Raw genomic sequence first — 19,369 nt, forward strand, 5'->3', positions numbered from 1 at the left:
GGCGGAGGCCGACGGCGGAGCGCGGGCCGGGCCGGGTTCCCGCCCCGCGGGGCTCGGCCCGGAGGGGCCCCAAGTCCTCCCGGCAGAGCCCACAAGATGGAGGACGACGGCTCCTCCAGCCGCAGCCATGGCGGAGGTGGGGACCGGTCCCTCGGGCGAGGCGCGGCGGGGGAGCCTGCGGGGCCGTCGCCGGGGCCGCGGCGGCCCGGACAGGGAGGACGCCGGGGCCTCGAGGCCGCGTCTCTGCGCGGGCCGGGTCGCCGGGGGCCACGGCGGCCGTCTAGAGGCCCGGGCGGGGCGGCCGGACCGCGCGGAGCCTCGACGAGGAGCCCCCGCCCCGAGGCCGAAGCGCGACCCGAACTGCGGGCCGCACCGCTCGGGCTCCTGACCCCGGCGGACCCGGCGGAGAGTGGGGGCGGGGCGGGGCGGGGGCACGGAGGGAGGGACGGAGGGAGGGAGGGAGGGAGGGAGAGAGGGAGGGAGGGAAGGAGGGAAGGAGGGAGGGAGGGAGGGAAGGAGGGAGGGAGGCAGGGAGAGCCGGCTAAGCCCGGGGCTGACGGCGGGGGGAGGGACGGCAGGCCCGAGGGCGTGGCCCGCTCCTGACGGACAGGCGCTCCGACGACTTCGGCGGGGCGGCTCGTGAGCGAAGGCCGCCCGAGCCAATGGACGTGCCCGAGGCGTTCCGGGCCGCCTTCGCCGGCAGCCAATGAGCGCGCGGAGGGCGGGGCCTCCCGGGGCTCCGCCGCGCCGCCGCCTCCTCCACCTCCTCCTCACCAGCGCTAAAGCCGGGACTGGACCGAGCGGAGTTGTGCGTGTCGCCGGAGGGGGGTGGGCCGGGGGAGGGGAGGTTCGTTCCGCGGAGCTACAGCCAGGACCGGGTGAGGCTCCTGCCCGCTGTCGTTCCTGTCGAGGGCCGCGGGGAGTGGGGGTGGCTGGGAGCAGCGCAGCCTCGGGAGGAGGAGGCGGAGGCGGGGGCGACGGGGGAGGCGGAGATGGGTGAGGGCCGCCTCGGGAGCCTCCCACCGAGCCGGGCTTCGCAGCCCGCGGCTGCCGGCGTCGCCGCCGCTGCGTCGGGGCCTCGGGGTGCGCCGGGGGCCGCGCTCAGGTCCCGGGCGGCTTCGCGTGCGGCCCGAGCTGAGGGAGCGCGGGCGCGGCCGCGGCCGGGCGGGCTGGGTGAGGCGGACGCCGGGGCGGGGGTCGCGGGGCCCTCGGGTCGCCGGCGGCGGCGGCCGGAGGTCGAGGGGTGTTTTCCTTTCTGTGCTGCGGGCGGGCCGGGGAGGGGCCCGTTGGCCCTCCCGCCCGGGCCCACTCCCACCGTGTCCGCCCGGCCGAGACCCCAAGTTTTGGGAGGCGAGGGGCGCCGCCTGAGCCTCGCTGGCCCCGCTCGTCGCTGGTCTCCTCCCCGGCGCTGTGCTGCGCGGCTCTTGCTCCTCACGTATTGTTTGGCTGGGTCTCTAATGGCGGACGGGGAGGCAGCGCTGCCGGTCGCGGACTGCAGGGGGGGCAAACCTCGGGCCCAGGGCAACTGCTTGGGGCAAATATGGGCAATATCAGCCCGGCGCTGACCTGAACCGTCTCTTACCTGTAAATTGGTGCTGGGTTTGGCTAGGATGACTGTGGGTGGTAAGATTTGAGAGGGAGTGCAAGTCCCTTGCTGGCGTCGGGGCAAGGTTTGCCCTTCCCCCCCTTCCCAGGAGCAGGCTTGATGCCCTCAGGTTTCTTCCCCCTGCAGATTGTGGCTTTCACTTAGGTTTGGCCCCAGATAAATATTTCAGTCCACTTGAATAGGAGTGGGCCCTTCTGCGTGGGCTGGGGGTAATAATAGAAGGATCGAACCTCCTTGACCTCTTAGTCCCTTCTCTGCCTCCTCCTGGTGAAATAGGTTTGGTGCTCCTACCAGATTGGGTGTTCATCCATTTTTCTTTTCTTTTTTTCCCCCCCTCTCCTATCCCAGGACCAGAAATTTCGTTCAATCCTGTCTCGTGCGTCTTTGACAGAAAGTGAGGAAAACACCATTGTGAGTCTTTCGCTTCTAATTTGTTGCTTAATACAGAGGACCTCGCCAGGTTATAGGGGTTCAGTTATGGGACCTGGTCCTCCTGGTTGTTTTAAGGGGGAGGGGCCTCCTCCTTGGTGGCAGCTGCTCTCGCCGAGAAGCCTAGTGATGCCTGGTGAGGCAGCTGGGAGTGGGCGCTGCTGTTTCCACCGCTGCAGACATCGCTTCTGCTGCTGCAATACCAACCTCAGCAACCAGACGACGGGCTCCTGCAGCTGCTCACGTTACCGGGGAGGAGGGGTGTTTGTGAAGGAGGGCATATTTCTGGTGCCCTCTAGAGTTGCAGAGCGGGAATTAACGTTATTTTGTTTGAAGTGCACGCAACCATTTTTGACATTTTTCTTGTCATAATGGTTAATTGAGCTAAGGTATTAGACAACTAGAGAGAGTTGCTTAACTTTTATGCCTGACCTAAATGACAAAATTTTACCCTTTGGTGGATGTGGTTCTAGATTTTTTTCTTTTCTTTTTTTTTTGGGTCTTTGGTTAAGAAAGGATACAATATCTGTTCATTGTATCTATTGTTTCAGATCACCAAGTAGATGTTGCAGAGACCTTTGTGGTCCTTTACTGAGTCTTTCATCTCTGGTGTTGAATAATCTACCCAGTCACATTTTAAAAAAAATTTCTAAACATTGGGAGCGTATGAGGTGTTCATGGGGTGCACATGCCACAGCGCCAGTGTGTAGGTCATGACGACATGAGTTGGTTCTATTCTGCGATGTTTACTGGGTTCTGTGGATCCAACTCTGGTTGTTAGGCTCGTGCTGCGAGCAACGCTATATCCTCAGCCATCTTGGTATCTCTGTTTCGTACATTGATACAGGGTCTAATGTTTCCCAGGTTGATCTTGAGTTTTTTTATTTTATTATTATTATTATTATTATTATTATTTTGTGATCTCTCTGTCTCAACTTTCCAAGTGCTAGAATACAGACGTCTTCCCCACTTGCCAGACGTATTTGGTTCTGGGAATCAAAGCCAGTGTTTCCTGCATGCTAGAAAACCTTATCAGCTGAGCTACATTTTTAGTCCCAAATAGCACTCTTTTGAGCCCCAGAACAGCTGGTGTTGTAACTTTTATATTTTCAAAGGTGTGTTACAAGTATACGTGCTCATGGTTTCTCTGGATATGTTTTTTAATATGTATGATTATTTTGCCTGCATGAATGTATGTACATCAGACATGTACCTGGTGTCTAAGAATGTCAGAAAAGGGTTTGGATCTCCTGGAACTACAGATGGTTGTGAGACACTGTGTAGTGCTAGAAACTGAGCCCCACAAGAACAAGTGCTTTTAGCTGCTGAACCATCTCTCCAACCCATTGTTAAATATTTTTAACTTGTGTTAAGTTAAATTTAATCCTCAGGAGAACTTGGTAGTATAGCTAATATTTTTCCCTTCTGAATACAGTTTTTATTCCAAATTTGCAGAAGAGAAAATAGGTATAGAAAGATACTGAGAAGTATTTAGTAAAGCAAGGTCTGAACTTTGAAGTAGAAACATAAAAAGTGCTTGAATCCTGTCTGAACTCTTTATTTAAAAAAAAAAATAGAGTATGCTAGGCGGTGGTGGTGCATACCTTTAATCCCAGCACTCGGGACCAGCTTTGTCTGCCCTATCTTGGGTTGGGGGTGTGGAACCGGGAGCAAACAAAAAGGGGGGGATGATAGTTAACCACCAGTATCCATCCATCCATCCATCTTATCTATCTACTTGCTTACTTACTTATTATTCATTTATGAGTAGGATTATGGTCCAGGCTGGCCTTGAATTCACTGTGTAGCACAGGATGTCCTTGAGCAGTTCTTTGTGCCTCTGCTTGTTAATTGGTGGGGTTGCAGGATATGCTGTCATGGCCTACTTCATCTAGATTTCTTTTTTCTTTTTTGTTTTTTGAGATAGGGTTTCTCTATGTAGCCTTGGCTGTCCTGGACAGTTGTAGACCAGGCTGGCCTGAGATCTGCTTGCCTCTGCCTCTTCAGTGCTGGGATTAAAGGTGTGTGTCACCATACCCAGCTCATTAGATTTTTTTTTAACTATTTCATTTTAAAACCAATAAAGGCTGTTTCTATCTGTCTGCCTGTCTGTCTGTCTGTCTGTCTATCTATCTATATTTTTCTTGTAATATATGTCCACATTAGGCTGACAGTTTGAAAGAACTTCATTATTATTGTTTGAGACTAGGTTTTACCATATAGTTCTGGAACTTTGTAGACCAAGCTGGCCCTGAACTTCAGTGATTCACCTGTCTCAGCCTTCCAAGTGCTAGGATTGTAGGTGTTCACCACTCTTCCTGGCTTGAATATAAACCCCTAATGAATGTGAAGTCTTTTCAGGAAATAAGTCATTCAGATACTACATTTCAGGATCTTTCAAATAGATGATGTTTATCATATTGGCGTGTAATGTAGACTTATCTTCCCCTGCACCCCTTTGTCTTAGTTGGGTTTTTTGTTTGTTTGAGACAGTCTTGCTATGTATATGTAACTCAGACTGGCCTGGAATTTGCAGCAACTCTCCTGGCTCAGTCTTACTTAGTGCTAGGGTTATAGGTGTGTGCCACCTGATGTGGCCTGACTTTGTATCAGTCCTTTGTCAGTCACGGATGCTGACAGAAGAACATTTCTAGCTGTCATGGTTGTGAGGTTGTCAGACCATAGATTTGTATAACTGGATTCATTTTTGTAGGCTTTTACTCTGTTTTGCTTGTGTGAGGTACAGAAGTATACAAACAGTGCTATTGTGACAAAGTGAATCTTTGCCTCTAATAAGATGCTCTGGGATTACTGTGAGAGAAAAAAATGTCTATGAAAAGTGTATGAAGTACTGTAACTTGTCAAAAGGTGTTATATTTTTAATGTTGTCTTTTTATGCACTGTCCCCACTTTATTGATATCATTAACACACAGTTTATTATGTTAAATGGCACTTATTGTAAGAAATCTTAGGCATACTCTCTTCTGGGTGTCTTTAGGGTACTGTAAGGAAAGCTCAGAATAATTTCTTACCCTGCCTGAGTGCTAGGATTACATGTGTGAGCCACCACAGTGGTACCTTGATACCGCATGCACTCAACGAGGGTTGGGGGAGAGGAAGAGAGGGAGAGGGAAAGCTGACTGATTTTCTTTCTGGAATATCTCTCATCAGGAAATAGATTGCCTGGACTTCAAGCTTAGCAAATTTTTATTTTAATTTTAGTTGATTAGTTTCCTTCTATTACTAACAGTATAGAATGAGGATACATACTCATCTAACTGCTGTGCAGATCCCAATACATATAATTCATAAGGTTGCTAGTGAGAAAACAGTTGCTGTTGGATAAATGGGTAAGTTTGAAGTATGAGGTTCACAGCAACCGTTACAGTGTAGTTTTTGCATACCTTCTAGAAAATGCTGTTTTACATTGTTGTGTATCTTTGTTTTAAAACAGTTGTCATTAGAAGTTCTTTTTTGTTTTTTAAACATAGCAATAGCAAGTGCATCTTTATTGGTGCCCTTGCTAAATTCTTGGTAAAAAGATAGTCATTCTTTTTGTTTTTGTTTTTATAGACAGGGTTTCTCTGTGTATGGCCTTGGTAATCCTGGAGTTGCTCTGTAGACCAGGCTGGCCTTGAACTCAGCCATCTGCCTGCCTCTGCCTCCCTGAGTGCTGGGATTAAAGGAATGAGCTGTCATGCCTGGCAGATAGTCAGTCATTTTAAAGGGTGAATCACAACACTTTTTATGCTTTTTGTTTAAAAGCGTATCAGTTCAGGGGCTGGAAAGATGGCTTAGCGGTTAAGACCACTGGCTGTTTTTGCAGAGGACTTATATTTAATTTCCAGCACCCACATGGTGTGTCACAATTGTCTTTAACTCTAGTTCTAGAGAGTCTGGCACCCTTACACAGACATACATGCAGGAAAATCACCAGTGCACCTGAAAATAAATCTTAAGACAGTGCATTTCAGTTTAAAAACTTGAAGTGTTTTTGTTAAACTGCAGAATAAAATTTTTGTTAATAAAAATTTATTTTAGCATAAAACATTGGTTAGATAGTACAAATTACTTGATCACATGGTGTGATTTGTGGTTTATTTCTTTTATTGTTTTTTGAGACAGTGTCTTAGCTTGTGTTTCTTTTGCTGTGATAAAACAGATTAAATATAAAATATTGAGATTAAATATAATGAGAACCTCCTTAGAGGAGGGATTATTTGTTTTACACTTTTAGGTCACAGTTTTATCATTTCATTTTTCTGATCCTCTGCCCCTCAGATAATGGTTGTGCACGGCTCGCTGCCATCTTGGAGTCGCTACTCTTTTTCTTTTTCTTTTTCTTTTTTTAACATTTATTTATTCATTTTTTAATGTATGTGAGTGCTCTGTCTGCATTCTGCTTGCCTGAAGAGGGCATCAGTATAGATTGTTGTGAGGCACCATGTGGTTGCTGAGAATTGAACTCAGGACCTGTGGAAGAGCAAATGGTGCTCCTAACCATGGAGCCATCTCTCTAGCCCCCACACTCCATCATTGAGGAAAGTCGGGGCAGGAACTCAGGGAGGAACCTGGAAGTAGGAACCAAGAAGGAATGTTGCTTTCTGGACTGTAACTCCCAACCCCTGCCCCCTTCCTCTCTCCTTTCATTTCTTCTTTTTTGAAAGAACTTCAGTGTATAGCCCACATGGCTTGGAACTTCCTGTGTAGACCAGGCTGCACTTAAACCTATAGAGATATGCATGCCTCTGCTTTTGCTTCCAAAGTACTATTAAAAGGTACACTATAATGCCCTCCTCAGCTAGTTTTATACAGCCTAGGCCTTCCTGCCCAGAAATGATATTGTTAAGAGCAGGCTGGTCCTTCCCACATCAATCATAAGTCAAGACAATTCCTCAAGACATGGCATAGCACAATCTGATCTGGTTAGCCCTTTAGTTGATATTTCTTTGATGACCCTGGGCAGTGTCACATTGACAGCAAACTAACTAGAATACTTCATTCCTTGTCCACTTGACACACAAACTAAACCACTTTAAGCCATAGCTTTTCAATTCTTTCCTTGTTTCTAAGATACCATGTTAATATCAAAGTAAAATATAGTCCAACTTTCAAAATCACAGTCTTTAAAAATTTCTAATACTTTAAAAATTTAATCTCTTTAAAATTTTAAAGTTAGAGAGTTCAAAGGGTTGGAGAGATGGCTCAGAGGTTAAGAGCATTGGCTGTTTTTCCAGAGGTCCTGAGTTCGAATCCCAGCCCCATGGTGGCTCCCAACCACCTATAATGAGATCTGGTGCCCTCTTCTGTCAATGCAGGCAGAACATTGTATACGCAATAGATAAATAAGCTTAAAAAAAAAGTTCAAAGATTTTAAACTATTGGCTCCACAAAAATAAAAAACAGGTAGCATTCTTTTATATTCTCAGTGGGAAGAACTGGGCATATTTATACTTAGATCAAAGCAAACCCCAAATCTAGCAGTATAAATCCAAATTCTGGAGCTCAGTGTATTGATCTGAGACTTGGTCATCTTCTGGGCTCCAGAAGTTTGGCAGCTTACCTCTTGAGTTGTGTCAGCCATAATACATATAACTTGTCTTGTAGGTTCGGGCCAGCTCTGTTTTACACTTGCTACTTACACTGTTCCATACTTAACACTAGTTCTTGGTGATCTCTTACACCATGGATCTCTGACATCTTAGTTCTCCACTGCAGTCGTAACTGCACGTTCATTGGTTGCCTCTCCTTGCCTGTTAAGTATAGGCTCTGATTCAGCCACATGGTTCAAGGCCTCAGTCATTCTCCATGAGCCCCTCAGTTCTGTATTTATGCCTTCAAAATCAATACAAGGTGGACAGTTCTTAGGAGTTGCCAAATTTTGGCTACCAGGTTGAGGCGCAGCCTTGGTGTTGGGTGTCCACCACCTACTCCATGTTCTGTATGCTGACACGGAGGAAATAACTGCCTTGAAGACTGCACTTTAATGATACTGACCTCGTATTCATCACAGCATCCACAGAATGACAATTCAAAATACAACACAGACAGTCCTGATAAGAGTCTTTTCTTCCCTCTGAAACTTCAGACAAGCCACATTTCTCTTTCAAGCTCCATTTGAAATAACTCATTCATTAAGCACTGGTTTGCAATGGCTTTCCAACTCAAAAATTCGAAAATCCTCCGCATCCCTCCAGCCAGATAATCCAAAAACATAAAAAGTCTTATGGTCAGGTTCATCATAACTATAGCTTCACTCCTGGTACCAAAATCAGGTCTGTTTCGGTTTTTTTGTTGCTGTGGTAAAATACTCTTACTAAGAGCAGTTTTGAAGAAGAAAGGTTTTTATTTGTCTTATACTTTAAGGACACACACAGTCTATTACTGATGGAAGTTGGGACACAGACCAGAAGCAGAAATCATGGAGGAATAATGCTTTCTTGCTCACTCTCTGGCTTGCCCACAGGCTCATGTTTGTCTAGTTTTCTTTTTTGGTTTTTCAAGTATGTTGATTGTTATTTGTTTGTTTGTGGCAGGGTTTCTCTTTGTGGCCTTGTCCTGGAACTCAGTATGTAGACCAGGCTGGCCTTGAACTGACAGAGATCCATCTGCTTCTGCCTCCCGAGAGCTGTGATTAAAGGTATGCACTACCACCAGCCAGCTATCTAGTTTTCTTATTCAGCCCAGGCCCACCTGCCCCACAGATGGGGTGTTGTTGCCCACATTCGCCTGGGCCCTACCCTGTCATTCATCAGTCATGACAATTCTTCAGACAGGGCACAGGCCAACCTGCTTTGAGCAGTCCCTCAACTTCAGCTCTTCCTTAGATTACGCTATACTTTCTCACATTGGCAGCTGAAACTGACTAGGACACAGGGTACCATTATGTCTATATTGGCCTTAGCCTCCCTCCCAAGTACTGGGATTACAAGAGTTTGTTAGCTTGCCTGGCTAGGATTTTGCTATTTTAAGTTCCTAACAGTCCACTGGAAATTAGAAGTAATAACTTTTCCTTGGCTAAGAATAAGCCTTTCTTCATGGCTATAATTGTGTGTGTATTGTATGTATATACATGTACATTTGGTTGTACATATGCGTGTGTGCATCTGGAAGTCAAAGGTTGATGTTGGGTATCTTTCCCAGTTGTTCTCCATCATAGTTTTTTGAGGCAGTCTTTCTTTCATTGTTTTTTGGGTGGGGTGGTGGTTGCTTCCCATAGAGATTGTGCTTAAAATTTTAGTGTGGGCTTGGTGTGCTAGAGGTGGCTCAGCAGTTAAGAGCACTGGCTGTTCTTCCAGAGGGCCTGGTTCAATTCCCAGCATCACATGGTGGCTTGCAACTGGCTGTGACTCCAGTTCTGAGGAATGAGACACCCTCTTCTAACCTTCATCACCACTGTACATACATGGTGCACAGACATTCATTCAAGCACTTCATAATTCTAAAATAATAAGCAGAATCTTAAAAAAAATTAGTGTGGGCTCTTTATAAAAGGTATTAGCTGGGTGTGGTGGTGCATGCCTTCCTCCCCACCCCCAGATAGGGTTCTCTATGTAGTCTTGGCTGTCCTAGACTTGCTTTGATGACCAGGCTGGCCTCGAGATCTGCCTGCCTCTGCCTCCTGAGTGCTGGGATTAAAGGCATGTGCCACCACCGCCCAACTGGTGTTGCTCACCTTTAATGCCAGAACTTGGAGGCAGAGGCAGGTGGGTCTTTGAATTCAATGTCAGGCTGCTGTACATGAGTTGCAGGCTAGCCAGAACTACATAGTGAGGTAGCTCTGTGTGTCAAAATAAATAAAAGTTTGAAAACAGAAAGGCATTATAAGGGGGGCTAGAGAGATGACTCAATTGTTAAGGACTTCCTGCATTTTCAGAGGACCATATACTAAATGGTCCATTGAAACTGATCCAGTGCATATAAAGAAAAATGAAGCATTATCCCAAAATGTAAAAGGTACTTCAGCCCTTTTATCTTTGTCAGTATAATAAGGTAGGTATTCTTCAGAGTCTAAATATGTATTTTCTTAATTAAGGTAGTTTTTAAAAATTTTTTCTTGTTAGCTTTAAGTTTTTAAAAAAATTACTGTTTTAATATTTTCTGTGTATGGGTGCTTTGCCTATGTGGTATGTCTGTGTACTGTGTATGGCTGGTGCCACAGAGGCCAGAAGAAGGTGCCTTATTCTCTGGAGTTGGAGAGCTACAGCTGTTTGACCTCTGCGGATGCTGGGACTAGAATCTGTGTCCTCTGGAAGAGCAGCCTAGTGGTTATAACTGCTGAGCCATCTCTTCAGCACCCCCTACCCCAGTGGATGTTTTTAAATGTTTGTGTTTATTTTTAACTGAAATGTATTTTTGGTCCCTATTTCCTGACATACTACTCCTGAAATTTATGAATCTTCAAAATGATGTCTATGCTAACCAGGTTTTCTAATGGCTGGCAGTCTTGGTGGTTTCAGAATGTGGGTATAACAAGGACTGGTAATTAGAAAGACTGAGGTATAAGAGGGTTGGGATTTTTCAGTCTTAGACTGTTAACTTCAAGGAGGGAGAGAGAGTTGGTAGTTAACTTTATCATCAATGTTCACAAGCTTCTCTATAAAAATCTGCAAGGAAAGGTTCAGAGAGCTTTTAGATAGACAAACTTTTAAAGAGCCCTGGAGGTTGGTACTGTAGAGGGGGCAAGGGGCGCTTTTGCTCTTTTTAATTCGCTAGATCTCTTCTGTAGTCTTTAAAATACCATTTATGTGAAGTAAACTGTTAAGGCTAAACACCAAATTGAGTTTTATGGACAGCTTTAGCAAAGTGGACATAGTTAGAAGATCTTGAAGACTCCCACTTTAGAGCTGATTAATGGAAACACAAGTTAAAACAAACCTGTGGCTAGCAATCTGAAATGGAAGGTACATGAGTCAACTTATGGGGTCTGATGTTGTCTCTAGACATATGGTATCAGAATTAAGCTGGGTCAGAGGGTCTCTTGCTGGTGTTAGGGGAAGCCCTACTCCATATTTGCTCACAGATTTTCTGTACTGATAGTGAGTGGGACTATTGAGAAACTTCCATATATTTGTTTTTCCCCTAATTGGTCATTCTGTTTTCCCCTCAGATAGTTAGTTGTCTTCCACTTTTTCCTTTAAAAATTCCTGTGACATTTTCAGAAATATTTATTATTACTTAAAGTTTTTTTAGGTTTAATTTTTTTTCATGTATTTAAATGTTTTGCTTGCATGTCACGTGTGTGTACCATGTGTGTTCGTGGTGCACCCACATTCATAGACATATATGCGTGTCCACACACAAGTATAATAGAATTTTTAAAAAGTTGAAAATTCCTCATACCTTGAGCTTTATTTTACTTTAGTTTTTCAAGTAAAGATTTCTTTATGTAGTCCCGACTGTTCTGGGACTTGCTCTGTAGACCAGGCTGCCCTCAAAATTCAGAGATCCACTTGCTTCTGCCTCCCAAGTGCTGAGATTAAAGACATGCACTATCTTGAGTTTCTGATCTTGTGATTTCTGCTACCTGAGTGTGCACTACAGGCGTGGGCTGCCATGTCATGTTTATGTTGTACTGGGGATTGGATTCAGGGCTTTATCCATACTAGGTGAGGCCCCAATCAGCTGAACTGTATATGTCTTTTTTCTGGTAAATGTTTTAAATAGCTGCACTATTAATTTGATTTTTTTTCACTCCTTCCAGTAATTAAAAAAGTTCATGTATTTTAATATGTGATAAATATTATGGAACATTTTGAAGGATTCCCTGAGTAGACCAAAGAGCTTGCACATTTACTTAATGTTAGTTATTAAAAAAATGGCAACTGACCTGTTATAGATAGGATTCTCTCCTACCTTCTATGTTTCAGAGACTGTTTCAGAGACTAAATTCAGGTAGTCAGGCTTGTCACTAAACACCAACAAGTGCCATTTTGCTGGCCCCTTTGCATAGTTTTTTGAGACAGATATCAAGATGCAGCTCAGGTTTGCCTGAAGGTCTTCCTTAGTCTCCAAGACTCTGAGATTATAGATACCAGGCCATTAAATTGAGATTTCTTGGTTTCATGTACATTTGCTTTAGGACTGATAATGTTAGACCATCTTTTGATTTGGTTATAGGTCATTTGTGTACTTTCTAGCAAAGTGTTTTAAGTATGCTGTGGAATTTCCACCTGTTCACCTACCTATATCTACCTATTTATCTACATTATTTTCATGTTGAATTTTGATTTGGAGGTATTCTCTGTCTGCACTGTCTTCATTTCCTTGCACATATCCTTTGCACAAATATTGTAAATCTTGAACAGCCTTAAAATGTTTTTTTCATATCTGTATTTTTTTATCATCCAAAAAATGAATGACAAATCCAGTAGCATGAAGTTGCCTCCTTAAGAGTAGTTGTTTTTAGTTGCCCTCTGTTTAGATCTTGATTCTTTCTGAGCTTTATTTATATGAAGGATCATTTTTTTTGAGCCCACCCACTTTCAGGTCATCTTTCTATTTTTGTTTCTCTATGTGAAAGAAAATACATGACTGGATATAGTTATTTCACTTAACATGATTTCCTATAGTTCATCTATGTTCCCATAAATAACAGCATCTCATTTTTTTTCATGTTGGAATACCACATTCTTTATCCGTAAGGACTTTTGGACCTGTCTTGTTTGTTTTTTTTAGACAGGGTCTCTCTGCAGTCCTGGTTATCCTGGTGTTCAATATGCAGACCAGGCTGGTCTCCCAACTCATTGAGATCCTCCTTTCTCTGCCTCCCAGTGGTGATGATGTTAAAGTCATGTATTATCACGCCTAGCACAGATTACAATAAAATTAGCTATAACATGTTTGCCAGAATTATATATCCAGGTAATTCTGGATTCAAAAAAGGAGTTTGGAAATGTTCCTTTTTTCTTTTCTTCATCATCATCATCATCATCATCATCATCATCATCATTGTTTTTTTTTTTTTTTTTTTTTTTTTTTGAGACAGGGTTTCTCTGTGTAGCCCTGGCTGTCCAGCTGTGTAGACCAGGCTGACCTAAAACTCAGAGATCCGCCTGCCTCTGCTGGGATTAAAGGCATGCTCCACCACTGCTTTGCTCCCTTTTCATTATTTTTGGAAGAGGTTTAAGAGTGGTTTGTAAAACAGCTCCCAAAATATGACACAGAGACCTGTTACATTTATTTCTAAGCTTTAAAGCACTAAGCTGGGCAGATACTCATTTATTCTGACCATCTATACTATCCTGCTGCTTCCCAGCCATGTGCCCCATGCTACTTGCCATCTTGGTCTCACGGTGGCCGTTTCTGTTCCATTTTTCCCCCGTGGTGACTCCTTTATGTTTACTTCCTCATGGCTCCTTTTTGTGGATTATTTTGGAATGTTGATGGAATTCATAAATAAAGCTATCCATCCTAACTTTTTTTTTTTTTTTTTTTTCTGAGATGTTTCTGATTACCAACTTAATCCACTTGCTTCTTTTAGGTGTACTCAGGTTTCATATTCTTTTCTTATGTGGATTTCAAGGATTTTTTTTTCAACAAGTGCTCTTTTTAAAAAAATTAATTTTGTTTTATGTGCATTAATATGAAGGTGTCAGCTCCCTTGGATTTGGCATTACAGACAGCTGTGAGCTGCTATATGGGTGCTAGGAATTGTCCTTTGGAAGAACAGGCAGTGCTCTTAACAACTGAGCCATCTCTTCAGCCCCAAGGAATTTTTTTTTTTTTAATTTCATCTTTGTTATCTAGTTTGGAATATAATGAATAGATCATAGTATTCTTTTAACATTCTATTTCTGTAAAATCCCCATGTTTATTTGAGACCATACTTTTTTAGTATGGCTTACTTTTCTCTCCAAAGAACTAACCTTTGCTTTTTTTTTTTTCTTCCTATTTTAGTGTTATATATTTTTACAGTACTTTTTAAAATTATATTCTTTCATTACTAGTTTGGGCGTGGTTTGCTCCCTTTTTTTTTGGGGGGGGGAAGTTGTTATTGTTTCTTTGCTCCTTAGGATTTGAGGTTTTTTTTTTTTTAAGATTTATTTATTTATTATGTATACAGTGTTCTGCTTGCATGTATGCCTGAAGAGGGCACCAGATCTCACTACAGATGGTTGTGAACTACCATGTGATTGCTGGGAATTGAACTCAGAACCTTTGGAAGAATAGCTATTGTTCTTAACCTCTGAGCCATCTCTCTAGCACCTGATTTGAGGCATTTTTTCCTTTTCTTTTTTTCTTTTGGTTGTTTGTTTTAATACACAATGCTTCATGATGGCCTCAGACCCACTGTATAGCCGAGGATGACCTTGGACTTCTTTTAAATGTCCTACCTCCATCTCTTGAATGCTGGGATCACAGGCATGTGGCACTGTACCTGGTTTTTGTGATGCTGGGGATAGAACCCAGGTTTTCCTGAATGCTAAGCAAGAACTCTTACATTTATATCTCATATTTGCATTGATTGATATTATTTCCAGAATAGTGCTAGATTGTGATAATAAAAGATTATTCTTGTCATTTGCTAATGATGTTTTAAATACATTCTATTATATTTGATCTATTTTGTTTTGAAACGCTAATTTTAAATTGATTATATTATCTGAGAATTGTAGCAGGTACCACAAAAAACATATTAGTAGATATTATTTTGGTGTAGAGTTTATCTTAGTCTTCTATAATTCTTTTATGTTACTTACAAAGCTTTTAGCTAGGCTTCTAAAGGGAAAGCATTCTTTTTCTTTTTTCTTTGACACAGGCTTTCACTCTAAGCTTTTAAGTGAGAAGATAATATTTTGTTTTTATTTTGAGACAGTGTCTCAATCTGAAGCCCATGCTGGACTTGAACTCAGTTTTCATACAGTTAAGCCAGTTTTGGACAATTGTTAGCTAAATATGAGTAATAGTAAATTACCTAAAATTAAATTGCCTCCTGCTTCATTCCTATATCCTTACACCTGAATTGTTTGTAACAAGAAATTTAAGTTAATGAGAAAATAGGCAGTCACTGAAGCTGAAGTACATAGCTTTGTACATTGTACATAGCTTTGCTTATTTTGACACCAAAGAGATACAATAAAATTTAGAAAGAAGATCTTCTATTCACAAAGTCATGAGAGGATTTTATGAATAGTCACTGTATAGCCATTGTATTTCTACAGTAAAGCTAGTAGCACTGCGCAATATTAGTCTCTATTAATATTAGTCTCTATTAGTCTCACTGTAGACCTTTGATTTCTTCACCAGTTATGCTCAGTTTATACTTTTCAACTGTTTTTTTTTGGAAGAAAGTTTCTGGCTATCAGTTATACATGTTTCTGTTGCTTTCTCTTTTTTGCTTTGTTTTTTCGAGACAGGGTATTTCTGTGTAGGTAGCTGTACTGGAACAAGCTCTCTAGACCAGGCTGGCCTTGAACTCGGAGATCTGCCTGCTTCTGCTTCCTGAATGCTGGAATTAAAGGTGTTTACCACCACTGCCCAGCAACTAACAACCTCTTTTTCTCTCTCTCTTTTCTCTTTTTTCGAGACAGGACTTCTATGTAGTCTTAGCTTTCCTGGACACCTTTTATAGACCAGGCTGGCCTCTGGAACTCAAAGCTATACACCTGCCTTTGCCTCCCTGAGTGCTAGGATTAAAGGCATGTACCACCATGCCCTGCTAGCAACTATCTCTTAACCAGCACATTTGTATTTGTCTCAGTGATCATGTGAAACTCTGTACAGAGCTCCAGACTTGGCAGCCATTCAGCTATTGCTCAGTCTTAGTGGGTCACAAATGCTGACAAACACATGCTTTGTGAAATATCATCCTTCCTAAGGTTTAAAAATGATTCTTGAATTATTTAAAGGATCCCTCTCAAGCTTTTGTTTTCTTTTTCAAGTTGGAATATTGTTCTTGTTCCTTACAGACATGTTTCTTTTCAGTTTCGTTAACTTCTGACAAGTCAGTCATCTGGTTAGCGTGCCTATAATTCTTCAGGGTGCTATATTATCATTATCGTTATTATATTCAGATCATCCCTTTGACCATCTATTAGTCCTCTAGATAGTTGTCTTCAAAATTGCTCAAAGCATTCTGACTTTATTTTTCCCTCCAGAGGAATATGTAGTTTTTTTGTTCTTTCTGTGAATTTATCTGTTTTCTTGTGGGATTCCCATAACTTAAATGGTCCATGGCCAATTTCTTGTAGCTTTGTTGCTGTTTTGTGTTATGCTTTTGTTTGATTGTTTTTAGACTTGCTTTCACTGTGTAGTCCTGGGTGTCCTTGAACTTGCATTATAGACCAAGCTGGTCTCAGATGCATGGTAATCTGCCCACCTTTCTTTCTTGCATGCTGCTGTTAAGAATGGATGGGCCCAACCAACCCCAGTTTTCTGCTTCTCTAAGCTCATAGACTTTGATACTGCTTCATTCTTGTCACTTGCTGAGAGCTCTGATCTGCTCAGAGATTCTTTTGCGGCCACCATGATCTTAACAAATGCTTTTTCTGTTGTGCAGCTTACTTCCAAAGGAATATCACACTTCTCAAAAGAAGAGTTCACCTCTCCACACTAGGTAGAGAAGATTTTTGAAATCTTTCTTAATTCTTTTCCTAGTCATTAGCTGACAACTGAAGCCTGAACGCCTAAGCCAAAAGACTGTGCCCTTGTTCTACTTTTGACTACAGGACTCTGGTGCTAGGGTCTCTGGTCTTCTTGTTAAAGGTTCTAGAGTTACAGATGTGTGCTTCTGCCCCTGGTTTATGTCATACTAGGGTTCTGAACCCAGAGTTTTGCTCCCAGCAGAGCTGCATCCTTGACCTTATTCTACTTTAAAAAGAAATGTATAACCAGATAGCTTACGATGGTAGTTTACACCTGATCTTAGCACATGGGAAGATAAGGCAGGAGGATTGCTACAGTTCAAGGGTAACTTGAGCTACATATCGAATACCTGGCCTTCCCCCCAACCCTCCTATACATTTAGATTAAAAAAAAAAAAGAAAGAAAATCATGTCATTCAAAAATTAGGAAAATGATAATCAGTGAACACATTTTCTGCCTCCATCATCCATTAGTTGAAGTGGTAATTACATTTATCTATCTATTCTACTAGCACTTTGTACTTTATCATTTTAAGCCAGGTTTTTAAGATTTACACAGCTAGGATTTAGGGTGATGGTTCAGATGAGAAAAATGCTTGCTGCACAAACATGCAAGCATGAGGACCCGAGTTTGAGTACCCACATAAGAAGCTGCGGGTGGTGGCACATGTCTGTCATCCTAGCAGTGGAAAGGTAGAGACAGCAGGATCTCTGGAACTTGTTAGACAGTCTAGTCAAATTGGTCAGCTCCAGGTTAACTGAAAGACTCTGTCTTAAAAATTGAGGTGAAAAGTGTTGGAGAAACGACTTGGGTTAAGAGGGCTTGTTCTTCTGGAGGACTTGAGTTTGTTCCTTGCACCCATGTTGCACAGCTTACAATTGCCTTTAACTCTAGCTCCAAGGGATCTGATGCCCTCTGTTGGCTTCAATGGGTAGCTACACACATGTGGCATGCATTCAATACACATACATCTAAATGAAAATAAATGTTAATTAAAAAAAAGTAAGATAAAGCTGGGTGGTGGTAGCTCAGGCCTTTAATCCCACCACTTGGAAGGCAGAAGCAGGCAGATCTCTGTGAGTTTGAGGACATCCTGGTCTACAAAGTGAGTTCTAGGAGAGCCAAGTCTACACAGAGAAACCCTACCTCAAAAGCTAAAACAAACAAACAAACAAACAAACAAAAAAACCAAACAAACCATAAAAACAAACAAAAAAAATTAAGGTAAGGAGTTACTGAAGAATAAATGTGTATTGGCTCTGGCCTTCGCACACATGTGCATGCATGCCTGTGTGTGTGCACAGTTGTGAATGTGCACACACATGTAAACAAAACCTACCTGCTTCTCAGTCAGGTAGCTTTCTCTATGGAAATAAAGCTGCCATCTGTAAATCACTAACTTTTTATACTCCTACATCTCAATAAAGTGTTTTTTCTCCTCCTCTAAGAATCTATTTTTTGTCTCCAAGATCTCAAGTTTTCTTTCGAAGTAGTAATGCTGCCTTCTGTGCACGTGCTCTCATTTCCACCTGTTCAAGAAATTTGTTCTAGTATATATATTTTTAAACTCTACCTTCTTTTTGGCTTCAACATATATAGGCATTATGGTAGGTATTCAGAGAATTTTTGCTTAGAGCTGGATGTGGATGCTGTTAACCGAGTACTTGAGGCCGAAACAGGATTGCCATGAGCTTGAGAGTAGACTGGGTTTCAGAGTTGAGGTCCTGTTCAAAAACCGTAACAAATGAACAGGAACAGTTAGATGTAGCAAAGCGTTAGAAGGCCCTGGACTCCTGAGTTAAGAGGCTTGTGAGTTCATACTGTGTACTTTGACAAAATAGCTTTTCTCATTTACAATTTTTTAAATTCGTGTGTGCGTGTAGTATTATTATTTTTATGTGTAAGCCTGTACATGTATATGCTGGTGTTCATGGAGACCAGAAGAGCCTGTTCTTCCAGAGGGTCTAGGTTCAATTCCCAGCATTCACATGGTGATTCACAGCTACCTGTATGTAACTCCAGTTCTAGGGAATCAGATTCAGATGGCCTCTTCTGGCCTTCATGAACACTAGGAGCCTAAGCTACAATTTATTCCTCAGGGTTTCTCTGTGTAGTCTCAGCTATTTTGGAATTTGCTTTGTAGACCAGGCTATCTTTGAACTCAAAGTTCTTTTGCCTCTGCCTCCTGCATGCTGGGATTAAAGGGTGTGCCACCACTAGACTTTTTTGTTTTGTTTCTTTTTAATAAATACATACATATATTTATTATATATATATATATATTTAAAAAAAGGATAGGGTTTTATTGTGTAGTTCTGGCTGGCAGGTAGACCTGGCCTCACTTGCCTTGGCTTGAAATTAAAGGCCTGTGCCATGTGTGTGGCCTGTAATTTCTCTCTCTCTCTTTCTCTTTTTCCAAACTGATTTTGTTTTGAGAGAAAGTCTTTTTTTTTTTTCTTTAAGATTTATTTGTTTACTCAGTGTATGAGTGCCCTATCTACATGCCAAAGAGGCCATTAGATGGCTGTCAGCCACCATGTGGTTTCTGTGAATTGAACTCAGGACCTCTTGAAGAGCAGACAATCTCTTAACCACTGAGCCATCTCTCCAGCCCAGCCTGCAATTTCTTAATCATTAATGTAGGATACAAATTATACGTAGATTAAAGGTTGTTTGGAAGATTGAACCAAGAAGTGGATTATATAGGTTTCCTGTGACTGTTGCAACAAACTACCTTTAATTTAATA

The 19,369-nt window shown here is 42.4% G+C and overlaps 2 protein-coding genes across 5 annotated transcripts in view; one reads left to right on the top strand and one right to left on the bottom strand.

Moving 5' to 3' along the window:
* The window catches only part of LOC129684405 (putative uncharacterized protein MSANTD5), a 27,065-nt gene extending 26,936 nt beyond the window's left edge, over nucleotides 1-129 (bottom strand). The window contains exon 1 of the mRNA XM_055617562.1: nucleotides 14-129. Within this exon, the coding sequence (XP_055473537.1) occupies nucleotides 14-129 (116 nt within the window). The remainder of the gene's footprint in view (nucleotides 1-13) is intronic.
* Nucleotides 130-1,186: 1,057 nt separating this feature from the next.
* Nucleotides 1,187-19,369, top strand: part of Zmym2 (zinc finger MYM-type containing 2) — a 68,530-nt gene continuing 50,347 nt past the window's right edge. For all 4 annotated transcript variants that reach the window (XR_008721202.1, XM_055616777.1, XM_055616783.1 and 1 more), the window contains exon 1: nucleotides 1,187-2,017. The gene's annotated coding sequence lies outside the window, so the exon portion shown is untranslated. The remainder of the gene's footprint in view (nucleotides 2,018-19,369) is intronic.

This window comes from Psammomys obesus, unplaced genomic scaffold, assembly GCF_907164565.1.
Source record: "Psammomys obesus unplaced genomic scaffold, mPsaObe1.curated_primary_1811, whole genome shotgun sequence".
In the NCBI taxonomy this organism is placed as follows: Eukaryota; Metazoa; Chordata; class Mammalia; order Rodentia; family Muridae; genus Psammomys; species Psammomys obesus.